This window comes from Hemicordylus capensis, chromosome 9 (genome assembly GCF_027244095.1).
Source record: "Hemicordylus capensis ecotype Gifberg chromosome 9, rHemCap1.1.pri, whole genome shotgun sequence".
NCBI classification, from domain to species: domain Eukaryota; kingdom Metazoa; phylum Chordata; class Lepidosauria; order Squamata; family Cordylidae; genus Hemicordylus; species Hemicordylus capensis.
The window spans coordinates 28,748,581-28,765,797 of record NC_069665.1 but is presented as its reverse complement, the minus strand read 5'-3'; the positions used below and the strand labels follow the sequence as shown (position 1 = coordinate 28,765,797).

Here is a 17,217-nt window from a genome sequence, read left to right as displayed (position 1 = left end):
ATAGGACCCAGTCAAGGACTTCTGGAGCCACAATGACACGCGGAGACTGGCGCGCACACAACCTCTTCTCTGGGCTCCAGTTGCAGCTGGATCGTGCCCACAGCTAACACGTGCTTCTTACTTTCAAGGAAATCCGCTGGGGGTCGCATCCTTGGCAGCCTAAAACCTGGCCTTCAACATACCTTACTTTGAAGTAACCTCCATTGATTGATACGTCGCCCCCTCCATCAATATATTTGGAGTTGAGGCCTGGGATTCCCAAAACTGAGGTCCTTCTGACGTGCAACTGGAAGGAAATCCAACTGGAATATTATTTACCCTCAGGTAAAGGTTTCTTGGACATTTAGAGGTGCCCTAAAAGGCGGGATTTCGGCTCAGCGTCGGACTGATCCAGAGGTAATGGGATCGGGACCAGGATCGGGTAAAGTAAAGTGTGCCGTAGGGTCGGTGCCGATTCCTGGCGACCACAGAGGCCTGTGGTTGTCTTTGATCGGGTAGGAAACCCTCCCCCGCCCCCAGTCCTAACAAACCTGATCCTCTAACCACTTCTTTGGAAATTACCTCCAAGTAATTGCTGTGGAATTCGAATTTTAGGCAGAAACACAGATCTGGAGCCCCAAGCTGGAGGAGGGGGGAAGACGGAAGAGGATTTCGCTCTGGCCAAGGGAAAAAGGACAGGGGTGAGGAGAATGCTACTATTTTTATGGTTTGGAAAGTCTTAAAAAGCAGGAAGGAAAGGACCTCTCGGTGAAGAGAAGGGACAATGATACCAAAAGAGGCTCCCTGCAATGTACAGAGGCTGCTCTCACACGGCAATAACAATAACAATAACAATAACAATAACAATAACAATAACAATAACAATAACAATAATAATAGTTGCTGTCACTGTTGTGTCAAGTTGCATGGCACTTTACTACTACTACTACCAATATGTGTATACCACTTTTCAACAAAAGTTCTCAAAGCCATTTACACATAAAAACCGCTTTGAGAGGATTTGAATGAAAGGTGGTATAGAAATTTATAAATAAATAAATAAATAAATAAATACATAAGATGATTTCCTGTCCCCAAAGGGCTCACAGTCTTAAAAGAAAGTTAAGGGAGACGCCAGCAACAACCACCACTGGAAGGGAGTTCGGCCAGGAAGGCGCTCTCCCCCTGCTAAATACAAGAGAATCGTCGCTTTGAAAGGTCCCTCTGTGGTCAGTTAGCAGGGGTTTTCAGAGCGCCATAAAGAAAATAAATTTAGGGGGGAAAACCAGCACGCAGGCAGACTCCGGCCCCAGGAAACTTACAAACTAAACTACTCTGCCCCGAGGAGCGTACAGTCTGTGAATACTCAGACGTGAGTTCCACTGTGCTATGCCCCGTACTCGCAGCCAGGTCAGGTGTGGAGAGGATTGCAGGGGAACCTTTTGCGTACTGTTCCGCAGAAGTCCCATTGAACTTCAACCGGGCTTCTTCCTGAGTAAGTAGGCACAGAGTTGCGTCCTCAATGCCCTTTCTCTGGTTGTTTTAAAAAATAATAATCATGAGTGCAGTGGTTTGCTCTCGTATGAACTGAGATAACAGAGAACACGTCTCTTGTTGTGACAGCTTTGGGTATTCATCACGTCCTCTTCTCAAGTTCGCTGCCTTGAGAAGAGACTCCCAATAAAAGCGCCAGAAGAAGCCAACCCCGGTCGCTACGCTTTTGGACCCCCAAGGCCCTTGAGCCGAAAGCTACGTGGCTGGGATCCACGGCTGTCTCACTCTTACAGCGTTTCGCTTTCGGTCTATCCACCTCTGGGTCTTTTGAGCAGTTTGGAGCCTTTCCAAAAAGTCATTTCCTGGGGTCAGGGAATACCTGGCTGGGCGGGGCAGGCTTCATCCCTTCCCTGCCCGATCCCCGATCCACTTAAATTGGAAAGAGAGTTTTTCCTTTAAAATCTGGGCATCAAACGCTATGGCCCTACTTTGGGGGTATAATCCGCCGGGGAGCTTCAGCGGCCTCCGGTTTCCATCCACATCTGCGAAGCTTTCCTGCGGATCGTGACCTAGTTTTCGCGTCTTCTGTTCTTAAACTGGGAGGCTACTGGTGTGTGTGTATAAACGTCTACTCTGCCATCTAGCCCTTCGCGCCCTCCTCCCTCCTAGCCCCGTTTCCAAAGCAGGAGCTGTTTCTGTTGCAATTGAAAACGTTGCTTATTTCTCTCCTACCTTACCGACCCCCACCCCACCCCTGCTTTTATCAGGGATGGAAGGAAAGAGAGGCGAAGAGCAACTGTCCCTCAAGTGAGATCTTGCTCTCACAGATGTGTGAGGCGCCCCGGAGACGCATAACGTCTACTCGCCATTTACGTTCACAGGAGGATTCCGAAACTAGATCGGAACCGAAGTTTTCCTTGTAAAAGGGACTAAAGGATCACAAGGCAAAAAGAATGTAAAAAGGAGGCAGGGAGAGAGAGAGAGAGAGAGAGAGAGAGAGAGAGAGAGAGAGAGAGAGAGGAGTGGGGGTGGGGTGGGGTGGGGTGGGGTGGGGTGGGGGCGACCCTCCGCTTCTCTCTCCCCAGGCCAGAGATCCTGGCCGTAGAAGGATCTCACCATCTAAATTGCAATTTTAAATCTGTAGTCCTCTCTTTCTAGGCCTTCCACGTTTTGAGAATGAAGCGGGGGAGAACATCTGTTGATTTTTCTTCCTCCTGGCGATTAAGTGTGAAAGCAAAACTCTCCCCTCCCCGCCTCTGACCGCCCCCCTACTTCCCCCCCGTAGACCCCTTTAACAGCTTAATTGTGCGAAATTTACCACGCGAGCCTGGAAGGGGGGCGGGGGTAGTTGTGTGGGTGACAACAGCTAGAAGTCACTTACCTTGATGAGTGAGTGACAGAGAGAAGAGCGGCTGGAAAGATTCTCTCGAGAATTTTAAATTACCCCCCCCAAAAAAAATAATAATAAAAAAATAAAAATAAAAAATTGCAGAGGGCGATGAAAACTCTGGTTCTGCCCCCCCCATCCCTCTTTGTAGATGCGGGGAGGGTTTGTGTGGCTTCCTTTAGGAAGCCCCTTTGGGGATGGCTTGAACCGCGTGCACATCGCATCCGATTGCTTCGGAGAATCAAATAATCAACCCAAGGAAGGCGTTCAGCTGCTCCTAGTTTTTACAGAACAAGGTGGCTTGGTCGTGGTGGTGGGTTAAAAACCGGGATAAAGCCCTGAACCATCTGTGGGGTACTGGGGGAGAAACACCGGACGCTTTTCTTTTTTATTAAAGAAGGCCAGGGAACGTGTTTACGTTGGGCTGTATAAACATCCTGCCCATTTCTGTATCTATCTTGCCACGAAATCAGAACTTGGGTTTTGAAGTGGGGGAGTTTAGCCTGCCGCCTTTCAAGGGCGATCCGGGAGGCACTTGACTGTGGGTGCCCGCCGGTGTGTGATGTCCTATATTCGTGCTGAAAGGTATGGCCGTGTTTATTTCTTTATTTGCAACGCCTTGAATTAGCTCGTCGTCTTCTTGCGAACGCCTCAGCAAGAAGGATGAAGGATGCCTAAGGATCCACCACCACCAATACCAATGCACCAATGCACCACCAATACGTGTGGGAATATTAATAATATTATTAATATTATTAATAATATTCATAATAATAATAATAAATCATCCATTGCACGGTTTTCATTGTCAGCAAAATGGTGCCATCAAGAAATTGCTTTCCTGCGTGCATTCCCACCTGGTTTTCCTAAGGAACTGCACAGCAAGAAGAGGAGCGAGAGAAAAAGCTTGGCTAGGTGAAAGGACAGGACGAAGTGACCTTTCGACACTTTGGAGACTGGAAAAGGGAAAGAGGCGACTCTGGACAGAGAGACTCTTGGATGGGAAAGGTGATTGCTCCCGCCGCGGCCCCGAGGATTCGGGGAAACAAATACAGAGGATTCAGCCGCGCAGCTAGCGCAAGGCGAATCCGCAGATGGTTGAACCCGGACTCCTGCGTCGCCCCTCGCCTAAGCAGACTCATCTACTGTTTACACAAAACTCTCTGCAGTTTGTTTGGAATGGCAGCGACGAATCGATGTCAATCTGTTTACACCTCAGGCCCATGTTTACCTGAGAGCAAGCCCCACAGAGATGGTGGTTCCCTCCGCCCAAGAAGGCGGGCGGAGGATCGCGGCCTAACCGCTACGAGGAAGTAAAACAAATCCCCTCTCCCCTTGCAATCCACGAGGGGAGGGCTGTTTCCAAGGAGGAGCTGCTATCTGCAGGACAGCCCCTCCTTCAAAAAAATAAAAATAAAAAATTGCTGGGCAGATGTGCATGGTCCAGATCTAGCGTTTGGGAGCTTGGAGCGGGTCCGAGGGGGCTTGGGGAAGGCAGGAGCCCAGCAACACACGTGCGCGTGTGTGAAGGAATTCTGTGGGGTCGGGCTGCGGTGCGGAGGCTGGGGGGAGGGATCCTGACTTTCCCCTCAGTCAAGCTGGGGAGAGGGGAGTTGTGGAAGCAGCCCCTTTGGTTGGAGGACAGGCCCCCGCCAATGTCCAGCAGAGATGCAGAGGAGGCCCCCCCTCCCCCAGAGGGGGGAGGAAGGAGAAGCGCGGGGGAGGCAGTTGGGGGGCGGGACTCCTCCCGCCGCCGCCTCTTACGTCGCGCTGTCAAGAGCGGCCAGGCGCCCGCGGACTCGAGATAAAGTGAAAGGCAAGCGCTCTGGTCGGGGGCAGAACCCACCACTGGGCGGCCGGGCGGCAGCAGCAGCAGGAGCGCTACCTCGCTAGCAGAAGCCGCAGCGGGGCTGGGAGGAAAGAGGGCGGGGGGGGGGGTGCGGGGGCGAGAAGAAGGCCTGATCCTCCCGCGGAGCTTGAGAAATCGCGAGGGGGAACAGGAGGAGGAGGAAGGCTGAGCTCGCCGCCGCCGCCGGAGGAGGAGGAGGAGGAGGAGGAAGAAGAAGAAGAAGCGTGAGCCTCACGTCCCTCTTCGCCGGGAGAACTGGATGTAAGGGCGGCAGCGGGGGGCGGCCTCTGTTCGGATCCTGGGAAAGGCTCGCCTAAGTGGGGGCTGGGGAGAGTGTGGCGCCCCCGCCGAGGGTAGCTTTTCCGGGGTTAGCCAGGGGTAGGCCGGGGAGAGCCCTCCACTCCCGGAGCGAAGCTCGCGGCGGCCCGCCGCTCCGTAGTTTCCAGGGGAAGCTCCTGGGTGGGCGGGCAGGGAGGGGCAGCTTGGAGGAGGAGGAGGAGGGAGCTTAGGCCCCCCCTCCCCACCATCCCAGGAGCCTGTCCTTTGGGGAGGGGGCGGGGGTGGCCGAGAGCCGTCGATGACCCCAGGGCTGCTGCGCGCTCCTTCCTCTCGACCCCCTCCTCCGCGCCTTCCTCCTCCTCCTCCTCCTCCTCCTTTCCCCGACGCCGGGACTCTTCCAATGTCTGCAGCGCCGGAGAAGCAGCAGCAGCAGCAGGGGCCGCTCGGGGCCGCGATGGAGTCGGCGTCCTCCACCACCTCGTCCACCCCCAGCAGCAGCGGCGGCGGCGGTACCGGCACCGGCAGCGGCGCCAAAGCCAAGAAGACCAACGCGGGCATCCGACGGCCGGAGAAGCCGCCCTACTCCTACATCGCCCTGATCGTCATGGCCATCCAGAGCTCGCCGTCCAAGCGGCTGACGCTGAGCGAGATCTACCAGTTCCTGCAGAGCCGCTTCCCCTTCTTCCGCGGCTCCTACCAGGGCTGGAAGAACTCGGTGCGCCACAACCTCTCGCTCAACGAGTGCTTCATCAAGCTGCCCAAGGGCCTGGGCCGGCCGGGCAAGGGCCACTACTGGACCATCGACCCGGCCAGCGAGTTCATGTTTGAGGAGGGCTCCTTCCGACGGAGGCCCCGCGGCTTCAGGCGGAAATGCCAGGCCCTCAAGCCCATGTACAACATGATGAACTTGAACTTCAACCACCTCCAGGACAGCTACGGCTTCCAGGGCTCCGCTTGCCCGCCCAACAGCCTCCCTTTAGACGGGGGCGCCCTGGGCATGATGGGCGTCGAGGGCATGGGGCTGGCCGGCCACTCCGTGCCCCACCTCCCCTCCAACGGCGCCCACCACGCCTACATGGGGAGCTGCGGCGGCGGCGGGGCCGGAGGAGGCTCCGCCGGAGGGGACTACGGCCATCACGACGGCTCCGTGCCGGCCTCGCCTCTGCTCCCCGGCGGAGGAGTGATGGAGCCCCACTCGGTCTATTCCAGCACCGCCCCGTCGGCTTGGGCGCCTTCGGCCCCTCCTGGCTTGAACAGCGGCGCGTCCTACATCAAACAGCAGCCTCTGTCTCCCTGCAACGCGGCAGGCAACCCGCTTCCGTCGGGCCTGTCCACACACTCGCTGGAGCAGCCTTACATGCCCCAGAACAGCCACAACCCGGCCGAACTGCAAGGTAAGCCCGGTGCTGCCCCGTCGGGTTGGATTTAGAGACCAAACTGGGTCGAGAGGGTCGAGGGAGTCGTGGCGAGCGGGAGAGAGCAGGGTTCCGGCGGCCGGCGCGGCGGGAGGGAAAGGGCAGCTCGCGTCTCGGAAAGGGCCTGGAGCTGAGCGAGAGACCCGCGGCATTGCAGCGACGTCTATAATTCGTGCCGCAGGCATATAGGGAAGGAGGGACGGGGGCCGAGAGAAGACCAGCGCCGTAGGAGAGCAGGGGGCCGTTCAGATTTGTAGCGGGTGGTCCTCGTGGTGGCTGTTTGAAGAGGGGAGGACCGAGAGTCGTCCGTCCCCCCCACAATCTGCGCCACATGAACAAAACCACTTTTCTGACTCTCCCCCAAATATTTTGGAATAGCCACCACTGTCCTTCCTGCTACACTGGCATTCTCTAACACAGGTTAAAAATCCCAGCAACGCATTGGAAAAGTGGGGAAACCTGGATTGCGTGAGCCTTCTTATTTCGTACCGTTAAAGAGAGCGACTCATCCAGGTTAAGAGACCCTGGGCGTGAGCCTCGGGAGATGACCAGGGAATCCACTGGTTCTTCACCAGACTGGTTCTTCACCAGTCCCTGAGTGAAGAAAGATGAAGGGAAAGCTGGATTTGTCCTCTGGCGACAAGGATAGGGGGAAAGGGGATTGCAAATGGGATCAGAGGAGCACAGGGCTGTGGGATGGTTCTAGGAACTTGGGGGCAGAGCTGGGGGAGCAGGAGCCTTCAGGATATGGACGAGGGAGAAGAATTGCCCTTCGGGATCTGTGATGCCTCGAAAGGTTTCCATCCGGCCCCCTTCCCCTATTTGGGCAGCTGATGTATGGGTCCTTCGGGAAAGAGGAGAGGAATATTTTAAAAGAGAGTTTTAACACTGAAAGTTGCACCCAGAAAGACAGAGCTGGCTGCCCAAGGAGATGAAGGCGTCCACGGACGTTTTAAGAGTCTTTATCCATATTATGGAAAACTCTTTTGCACCAGGCGTTGTTGACGTTTCAGCTGTGAGGCCGCGTATTTTCCTGCCCTGCCCTGTGTGTATGTCTGTGTGTGTGAGTCCACAAATACATATCAAGGAAGATTATGGTTAAACTGAACTCACTTCTGTCTATACTGCATATAATGTAACCGATACTTTAACTTTGATCTCACCACTGGCATTGCGTAGAAGCCTAAAACCCTAGGATTGCTTGATGTAGGCACAATTTCCCATAAAACACCCATTAAGGACTTGCATAAACTGCATTTGTGTCATATACAACAGATCCGGGTGCAATCCTCACATCAGTAGGAAACTTCTACTGGTTTTAATAGGAACATATAGTCTAAATATTATGCAGAAGCGTCTGCATAATAGGACGTGTGTTATATACACATCCAAGTTAGTTAATATGTGTCCACAGACATCTTAAATGCTCACAGGCCTGGGTCTGTATGGTATGTGTCCACATATGAAGGTGCCTTCTTCAAAGCCATAAACTTGAACAGTTTATGTGTCTCCAGTGGCTGGCAGGGCCTTCCAGGGTTTCAGACAGGAGTATCACCAAGCCCTCCCTGGAGATGCTGCCAGCGATTGAACCTGGGACCTTCTGCATGCCAAGCAGATGTTCTGCCACTGAGCTATGGCGCTATTCATTCGTCTGATGTTGTCACCTTTAGTTCCTCGCTAGGGTTTGATACCTTAAAGAAGAAGCAGATTTTTAAGACGGAAAGCAAATAGCTCTCGAAATGGCTCTCTCTCATATCATGGGTTATATGCTGAGAGTCAAACAGGAGTGGTCTTGGGTGCCGGTTCCCAAGTATGGAAAAAAAAAAAAAAAAGATTGGAAACTCTGTTTGCGTTTGCTAGCGTAGATTAAATTTGCCATTTTGTACACTATGCCTTATACCCAATCGCCAAAGTCCCTGGTACTGTAGAGGAGAATCTCCAAAGACAGAAAAGAATGGTGGCAGTACCCCCAGTATATTGGGGCATAATATTTTGAGCCATTTGTTCATCACACTGATGTCAGGAAGGGGGCCTTCTAGCCCCTTAAAGCTTATGCCACAAATAAGTGTGCAAACCTATGTGGTGTCACAGGAACCCTTTGTTGTTTTTGCTACAAGACAGTAAAATGATTACCCATCAGAATAACGACAGCAATGCCAATAATAAAAGTAATCGCTGCTGCTGCTGATATATTGATGATGATAATGATAATAATGATGATGATGATATAACAGCAACAATATTGATAATAAAAATCAGCCATCCCAGATCCTTGGGAAAGACTCGATGTCTGGATAAAACAAACCGGTCAATAACACCTGCCTGACTGTGTAATCAAGAAATAATAATAATTAATAGAAGAAATACCACGACTAGGAACAGACATGGTCCAGCCAAAATCAAGCACTTCTAATGTCACAGATTTCTTTGTGAGGCGTAAATACGCACGTGAATCTTTCCCAGTTAAATCGCTGGGACTTCAACAGAGCTTCGTGTGTTTTGCAGGATTGCACTTAATACTTTAGGAGAATGTGTCTGGCTTTGGCTTCCAGCTTTCCCTTCTTGTTAGGTCGTCTTGTCCCACATAAAATAGGGTGTGTGTCCCCGTATTCTCTGCCAGGGCAGGTATATCCACATCCATCCTGAGCCAATATTTTACTCTCAGCATCTGCCTAATTTCGGTTGCCCTTTTGAACTCTCACTTCGTAGACAAAACATGTTTTCTTTGCCTCTTAAGCAACTTTGGGAGGGCTCCCTTAAAAAAAAATAAAATTGCCTGTTCTCGAATTTCTCCCCCCACCCGCACTAAACCCTAGCCCTCCCCGTTTTCAGCACCGAAGCAAAGCTTGGCTGCTTTTGCGTTTAAGAAGGGCGCGGCACCCGTCTGTGATGGACAGAGCTTCAAAGACCTCCTCGGCGATACTTTCGGTTTTGCAAAAAGCAACCTGGAACGCTTCTTTTCCTTTTGGAGGAGGTGGGAAAGCGGGGTGTGTGTGTGTCCAGGATGCTGCTTAATAGGATGGGAAGGGGGGGGGGGTACCCTACCACCAGAAGGGAACTTTTGAAACTGACTCGACCGTCCAGCGTACAATGGACTCGCTCGCTCTTCTGTGCCGAGGTTCGCGACTCAGAGTCGAGAAGAGATGGCTCTTTGAATTTTTTAATTCGTAGGGGAAAAGAACAATTTCTTCCTGACAAATGAAAGGCGTTTGAAAAGTGCGTGGAGACGTCGTTTAGAGGAAATAGTAACGATAATAACAATAATACTGGTTACTTGAAAAACCGTGGGACGCTTGTAAAATTACGGAGGAAATAGTTCTTAGAGGTAGGCTGAAAAAGAGGAGGCGTTTTGGACATGCCAGGCACAAACATGAAATAATTTATAATAATCCCCATTAGCTTTTTTTGGGGGGGGGGTGTCGAGGAGTGGAGTGTCTTGTGGTGTTGTTTCTATTAGAAAAAGGCTTTGTGCATCTCATATGCAAGAAATGCTCAAAAGAGGATTTGGAGAAGGCAAGCCAGGGATAAGAATCCGAAGTCAGATTTCTGATTTCTGCTCCCACTCCGGTTTTAGTAAAGGAGGGTTGTTGTTGTTTTGCTTAAAGACTAGAATCCTAAACACACTTGCTTAGGAGTAAGGTCCATTGAACTCAGTGGGTCTTACTCCGGAGTAAACAGGCTTAGAGTTGCAGCGTATGGGAGCAGTCTGGAGATCCAGCAAGTCAAAGAGGGACCCCGGCCCCCGGTCCAGAAACAAACATACAGAAAGGAGCCGAAGCCAGAAGCATTTCTGGGAGTTGGGCGGAATTTCAAGCTTCTTTCGAGTCTAGCTTCAACAACAAAGAAAGTGATCAAGCTTTCTTCTCCTGCAACATTTCAAGTCCTCTTCGTGCTTCTGAATCTTCCGCCATTTTAGCAACGTCTTTGGTTTCTTTTAATTTTCTTCTGGAAGGGGTTTTGGGGACTGACTGGTGGCATTTTATTTCTAAGATATGCTCTAGGCCGATGAGGGACTTCGGTGGTTTGGAATGATTGCCTTGTCTTGTAGATCACTCTGGTTTCTGAAAAATGTCTCAGGAAACCGAAAATCCTTTAAAAACAAAAGAATGCTGTGAAGGGAATGTGAAGAGCAGTTGTGGGGTGGGGTGGGGGAACAATCACAATCACAATCACAACAATCAGGGTGTTACCTTGTCAAATCATCTTGAGAAAGAAAATACTTTTTTTGGGGGGGGAGCAAAAAAACATTCTTCTATTGCCTTAAAACAAAAAAACAAAAACCAAGCCCTCTATTAAAATGTAAAAATATAATGGAAAATAATTAAATCCTATGCCAAGTCTATTTGCAGTGTGTTGTTGTTGTTGTTGTTAGGTATAAGTTAGCTGCACTATGGACAGAAAGATCAGAGAGACAGACAGAGCTCTAAGGTCTGCTACAATGAAACATTTCATTTTTAAATAATGCATTTTGAAGGGGAGGTGACACCAACCTATGAAACAGAAATATTTTGTTGTTCAATGGGGAAGTGTTTAAAGCAAAATGGTTATTTAGAAACCTGAATTGATTGCTTTGACATTTAAATCAGTAGCTTTACGTGTGTGTGTGTGTGTGTGTGTGTGCGTGCGTGTGCATGCACACATAATATTTATATAAGTATATGTTATTGAACGAGATAATTTTGCCACCAATTACTACAAAGAGATGCACTTCAATATCACTTGTGCAAGGGAAAGGTGAAGGGAGTATCTTGGCCAATGGAGCAGGGACAAGGTCAATTTTTGCTTTTAATACAACATCCATTTGTGGTCCAAAATATGATCAGTTTTGTTGATGCTGATTGAAAGTCTTCATTAGAAGACAGAATTAATTTAACTCTCAAAACCCAATGCTTGTTCCTCCATTTGCTTGAATGGAAGCAAGTCCTAATTTATCAAGAAAGTCAAAACTCTGTGTACACACACACACACACACACACACACACACACACACACAGAGTCCTTCTCCTTCCTTGGCCAGTCAGGAAACAGGCTGCCCCATCCCATCCTGCAGTTTACGTTTGGGCAAAAGTCCCATTCCAGTTAAGTGGGAATTTCCTCCGATTAAGAATGGCAGACTCCAGTTCTATAACATAACCCAACTGGGCCCAACCAAATCCGAGGGCTTGGTGGATCATGGACTCTCCCAGCCCTGGGAGGTCTCAGAGCAGTCTCTATTACAAAGATAAAATGAGATAAGGATCCAAAAGATTTGTGTGTGGATATGTTTTTCCCCAAACAGTGACTGCTGAGGTTGCCTGGCAGATCTTTTTTTTTTAAAAAAAATGTTAAGAAGTCTCCACAACATGATGTAGCACAAAGGTCTGCTATTCTGTTAAAAAAATCCCCCAAAATTCCACTCCGTAGGCCCAAGATCCAACACACCAGGAATCAATTTGATTTTACTTGTTTCTGGCCTGTGACAGTTGCCTTTCACAGTATTCCAGGCAACATGCATAGCAAATGAAAACATCAAAGAATTATTATGCTAAAAAACCCTACAAGAAAACATGGACACCTGCATTAAAATGTGGAAACCCACAACTGTGGTACTCTGAAAGTGTCCTGGCCAGTCTATTAAAAAGCTTTACTATGAGGCAGAGGTTCTCAAACTATTTTTTTGCAGATCACTTGAAACTTGCTTGGGGTCTCCGTGGACTACATAATAAACTTTTTGTTTGTTCCGCAAATCGAAGCATATAACTAATCTATAATAAATAATAAAAACGAAGGAAGTGCAGGGTAAATAATAATAATAATAATAATAATAATAATAATAATAATAATAATAATAAATTCGATTTCTATACCGCCCTTCCAAAAATGGCTCAGGGCGGTTTACAAAGAGAAATAAATAAATACCTCACATTCTAACCCCGAAGGGCTCACATTCTAAAAAGAAACATAAGATAGACACCAGCAACAGTCACTGGAGGTACTTTGCTGGGGGTGGATAGGGCCAGTTACTCTCCCCCTGCTAAATAAAGAAAATCACCATGGTATAAGGTGCCTCTTTTACAGACATGCTCAGCTGTTCTGCAGTCTTTCTGTAGACTGCTTGTATCAGGAGTGTAGCTAAAATTGAGCAAGAGGGAGACAAATGTCCCTGAGCCCCTGAGGTGGGGGATGGTTGCTGGTTGGGTGATAACTTGCTTTTTGCTGTCCCCCAAGTACTTCTCTGAAGATAGGGGGCAGGGGTCCATCTTCACTTTTTGTCCCAGGTCCCACTCCAGCCTTGCTATGCCTCTGACCTAGATGAAGCTTGAAAGCCCCTTGGTGGCCCATGGACCGCAGTTTGATAACTTCTGCTATAGAGAAAACCTTTCACTTGTTGCCTAAAGTTGACGAATGAAGGCACCTCATGATTCTGCTTGGGAAGGCCATTCCTTTTTCTTATAGCTATCACCTCACCAGGTGGGGCACCTGGAAAAGGACCTCACGAGGAGATCCTAAAGGACTGCCAAGGATCTTGTAAACAAGGATAGTCCCCATCCATGTTTCAGTTAGTAACACACATTTCTGCTGTTGCAGAAAGTAAACGGGTCAGACCGTCAAAACATGGGCGGTCCTTCCATGAGGCGAGATGAGGCAGTTGCCTCGGGCGGTGGGTTATTGGGCGACAGTAGGGCAGCCCCGTTCTGCTGCCATCAGAGCTTCTCTTCAGGACTGATCTGACCCATGCTCTTCCTCCCGCACAAGAAGAGAAGAGGAGGCTACTAGCAAGCTCCCTTCCTCCCCACTTTCAAAACTTGTAAGGGTAATTTCTGATGGGGAGAATGAGGTAGAATTTGGTACCTTGCCTCAGATGTCACAATACTTTGGGCCACCCCATCTCAGAAGATCAGTTCTTTGTTAGCTAACAGATGCCCAGAAATATTACTCAACTTAGAAGCGTATGCTGCAGCATTATCAAGGATCACACATGGGTCTTTTATTCATCTCCATGTTGTGAATTGCTATTGTGGTGGTGGTTGCAATGAAAACAGTCTAATAGCCTACTTTGTGCCCATTGAAATAATTGGAAACACGTGGTTTCTATTATGATTTTATGAGCTGCATTCTGCATTTCTGTTACAGCCCCTGGCCAATATGGATGTAAAAATGGATAGAACAGAAAGGGTGGGAAGGTTCATGCGGGAACAGAAGATCTTGTAGAGATTTTCTTTATTTTATATATTTGACTACTACCCCGAATTCACGTCTCTGGGTGGTTTGCAACAAATATAACACAAAAGGTTAAAAACAAAAATTAAAACATTAAAAGGCATTTGTAGTTTACAAATCTAATTAAAAGTTTGGATGAATATGTGAAGTCATGTGCACAATCAAAAACTGTGTTCTACCTGGGTTTGGGAGCTGTGTGTGCTCCCAATTTTTGGTTGTGTGGAAGCAAGGTAGGAGGAAAACCTGGGTAGCTTTTCTTCCTACCTGGCTTCCACACAACCAAAAACTGGGAGCATACACAGTTCCCCAACCTGGGTAGAACACAATTTTTGTTTGTATGAATTACCTCCATGTGTCCTGAGAGTCTTTTCAAAAGTCTTTTCTGGTTCCAGTCTGTGTAGAGCTTTAGAAGTTAAAACTAGAGGATTGCACCCATTTTGTTTTCTGATCTTTTACTGAATCTGTCCACCGGCCCATCCAGTCTAGACTTTCACAACTCATAGCTTTTTCTAAACTGACTGTAGCCAGGTAAGGATCCAGTAAATCTCTTGTTTTTGCTGTCAGTCTCTTCCAGACTGTAAACACGGGGAGGCTGTCAATCATTTTGGCAGGTTGATTGTGTTATCCTTATGAAGCTACACTATACTGAATCATATTTGATGGGGCCGTAGCTCAGTGGTAGAGCATTTGCTTTGCATGCAGAAAGTTATAGGTTCAATCCCTGGCAGCATCTCCAGGTAGGCCTCCTGCCCGAAACCCTGGAGAGCCACAACCTAACAGTGTTGACATGACAACAATGATCTAGATTGGTCTGACTAAGTTTCAAGTCACTTCTTATGAGTCCATCGGTCTATGTAGGCCAAGACCGTTGCCCCTGACTGGCAGCAGATCTCCTGGGTCTGTTTTGCATGCCAAAGGTCCCAGGTTCAGTCGATCCCGGACAGCATTGCCAGGTAGGGCTGGGAACTGGGAAAGATGCCTATTTCAGGCCTCGGAGAGCTGTCTGAGGTCCTTTCCCATCACCTGCTACCTGAGGCCCCTTAAGTGGAAACACTAGGGATTGAACCTAGGATGGTCTTCTACATTCAAAGCAGGTGCTCCAACACTGAGCTATGTTCCGTCCCCGGGTTGGGTGGGTCACCAGTTGCACAGCCTTGTTCGCAGGGCTTCACAACTCAAATGCCCTGGTGGGCTGGAACCATCCACAACTTGGCGTGGAGGGGCCGAGGTCAATTTTTTAGTACATTAGTACATTAAAATTAAAACTTGTGAATCTATTCCCCGTCAGTGAACCCATAGTTTTAACCAAGAATAGTGGCCAGAAAATAGGTCCTGTCCCTGCTCAGGGCCCCTGGAGTGCATGCCAGCCCCAAACAAATGCCAAGTCCTCTCCTCTCCCTAAATTATTGTTGCTTTCAGGCTGCAATCCTAGGCATGCTTACATGGGAGTAAGCCTCACTGGGTACACTATAGAACATATTTCCGAGAAAACATGCATATAATGGCACTATACGGCAGCTTCCAGCTGCTATGTTGCTACAGGATACCTGGGGCCCAGTAAAATAGTCCCTGCAGGCCAAATCCGGCCCCTGGGCCTTACGTTGTGCAGGCCTGCGCCCCCTTATTGTCAGTTCTAGCTGCTGGTAGCTCTCTGTGTCAAGCCAAAATCTCTCCCAGCTTTGCTATCTAAGATCACTTTTTAAATGGACATGTCAAGGACAGAACTTGGAACTCATCGGTGCAAAGCAGGCACTCTGTACCAGATCTGTTGGCCCTTGGAAATGTCGCTTGTGCAAGAAAATGCTGCAATCGACCCTTAGCTCTCTGTGGTGACAAAGCATTTCTTCTTCATAATCCCCCCCCACCCCTTTCCAACTGCTTCAATTTGCTCTCTGATTTCTTTCAGGGATCCGGTACCATTCCCAGTCTCCGAGCATGTGTGACAGGAAAGAATTTGTCTTCTCCATCAACGCCATGGCGTCATCTTCGATGCATTCGGGCGGGGGAGGCGCATACTACCACCAGCAAGTTACATACCAAGACATCAAGCCTTGTGTGATGTGACCGTAGGGCTGGGAAGCCCAGCTCTCTTGGGGGGCAGCCAAACCAGTGACCCAAATGAAAACTGTGCAGGGTGATGAGACTTCTAGCCCCTTTGGGAGGACCTCCCCAGAAGCGATCCGGGTTATTGCTCATGAGGTATATCTTACAAATATTCAAGCCTTCCACAGACAAGAACCCTCTGGCCTTTGGGAAATCCGGAAGAGGAACAGTGGTGCATCGCGTGAGTCTTTTCTGGGCGGGGAAAACATCATGCCCAAATGCTAAGTACTCCTTCGTTCCCTCATCTTGGACTCCTTGCATCCGGAATATTATCAGAAATCTGATAATATTTCAGAGAACCACTTTTTTGTGTTTTTGCGCCCCTCTAATGCATTCTCTCCCCAGCCCCAAAATATAATTTGATCCTTTTAAAAGAGCAATGGATTCTAGAATTGTAGGGACAGGGACCTCCAATATGAAGAAGGAACAGATGCCTTCAGTGATCCCAGTAGAGATGGCTGCCAGGGATGGGCTTCAAGAGATCTCCTGCTGCCCGTCCTTGGGCTCCTCATTCAGAATTGGCCTCCAGTTGCAACATCTCTTCTCCTTTTGGGACACTGCATAAAATATACTTAATCTGTTGTATATGTCAACCTACAATTCAGGGCAATGGAGGACTCTCCAGAGAATTCAGTGAGTGTTGAGATGCTCTCCATATCTTCTTCCCTAATTTGTAACTGATTGGTTTCCAAAGTCCACAGGAGTCGGTGGGAATTGGAAAAAGAGGACGAGATGCAAAGATAAAGGCTACCATTGAATGGATGAGGGTGTTGGGCCAGAGTCCCAATGGGGGGCCCCCCTCTAAGAGTCCGCCCCACATCTCCATCGACCACACCCAACCTCTGTTCTATTTTAAATACTAAGTACAAAATTACCAAAAAAAAAAAAGCACTTTGAGAAATAAAAGTTAAAAAAGAGGAAAAGATTAACAAGGCTCATGCTTTTATTTATTCAACATTTTATAAAATAAAATACAACAGCAGCCTTAGTCAATCGGTATTAAAGTCGTTAAAGGGTTGGCAAAATTTGCCACTGAGACTTTGAATGCTTGGGTATGTGAATGGGTGTTTGTATGAGAGAAATAAACTTTGTTATGTGTCAAACAAGCCATGTGCCAAGACAACTTCATATATATATATATATATATATGAGAGAAGGACTTTTTTCTCTTATTTTATTTTATTTTATTTTTTTGCTTGACTGTACAGTTCGATGACACACCTACTTTAAAATTCATTCTGCACTGTATAAAAGTATAATTACGGCAGAAGGGGTTTAGACTGCCCCACATTTTTTGTGAGCTTGTGTGTGTGTGTGTGTGTGTGTGTTTACATTTGTCTTTTTTTTTTTTAAGCAGAATGCAAATAAAAATATGTATGGTATTCCTACACAGCCGTCACAAATTGTATAAACAGTAAAATAAACCAGCATTTGGTGTAGAAATCTGTGTAATAGCATGTTGAGAGAGTAAATGCAATGCACAAGATTACCCCAGGAGGTTGTCCTATCAT

The 17,217-nt window shown here is 48.4% G+C and overlaps 1 protein-coding gene across 1 annotated transcript; it reads left to right on the top strand.

Annotated features, from left to right (window-relative positions):
• The first annotated feature begins 4,822 nt into the window (after positions 1-4,822).
• Positions 4,823-15,818, top strand: FOXF1 (forkhead box F1). The gene is made up of 3 exons (XM_053271366.1): positions 4,823-4,970; positions 5,399-6,382; positions 15,510-15,818. Exons 2-3 carry the CDS (start codon positions 5,443-5,445, stop codon positions 15,665-15,667), a joined length of 1,098 nt encoding a protein of 365 aa, XP_053127341.1. The 5' UTR covers positions 4,823-4,970; positions 5,399-5,442; the 3' UTR covers positions 15,668-15,818.
• Positions 15,819-17,217: the final 1,399 nt, after the last annotated feature.

Excerpts from the sequence above, each read along its gene's own strand:
- FOXF1 (XM_053271366.1), top strand. The coding sequence starts at position 5,443 with ATGGAGTCGGCGTCCTCCACCACCTCGTCCACCCCCAGCAGCAGCGGC. Across the intron at positions 6,383-15,509 it reads CAACCCGGCCGAACTGCAAG|GGATCCGGTACCATTCCCAG; the intron begins GTAAGCCCGGTG and ends GATTTCTTTCAG.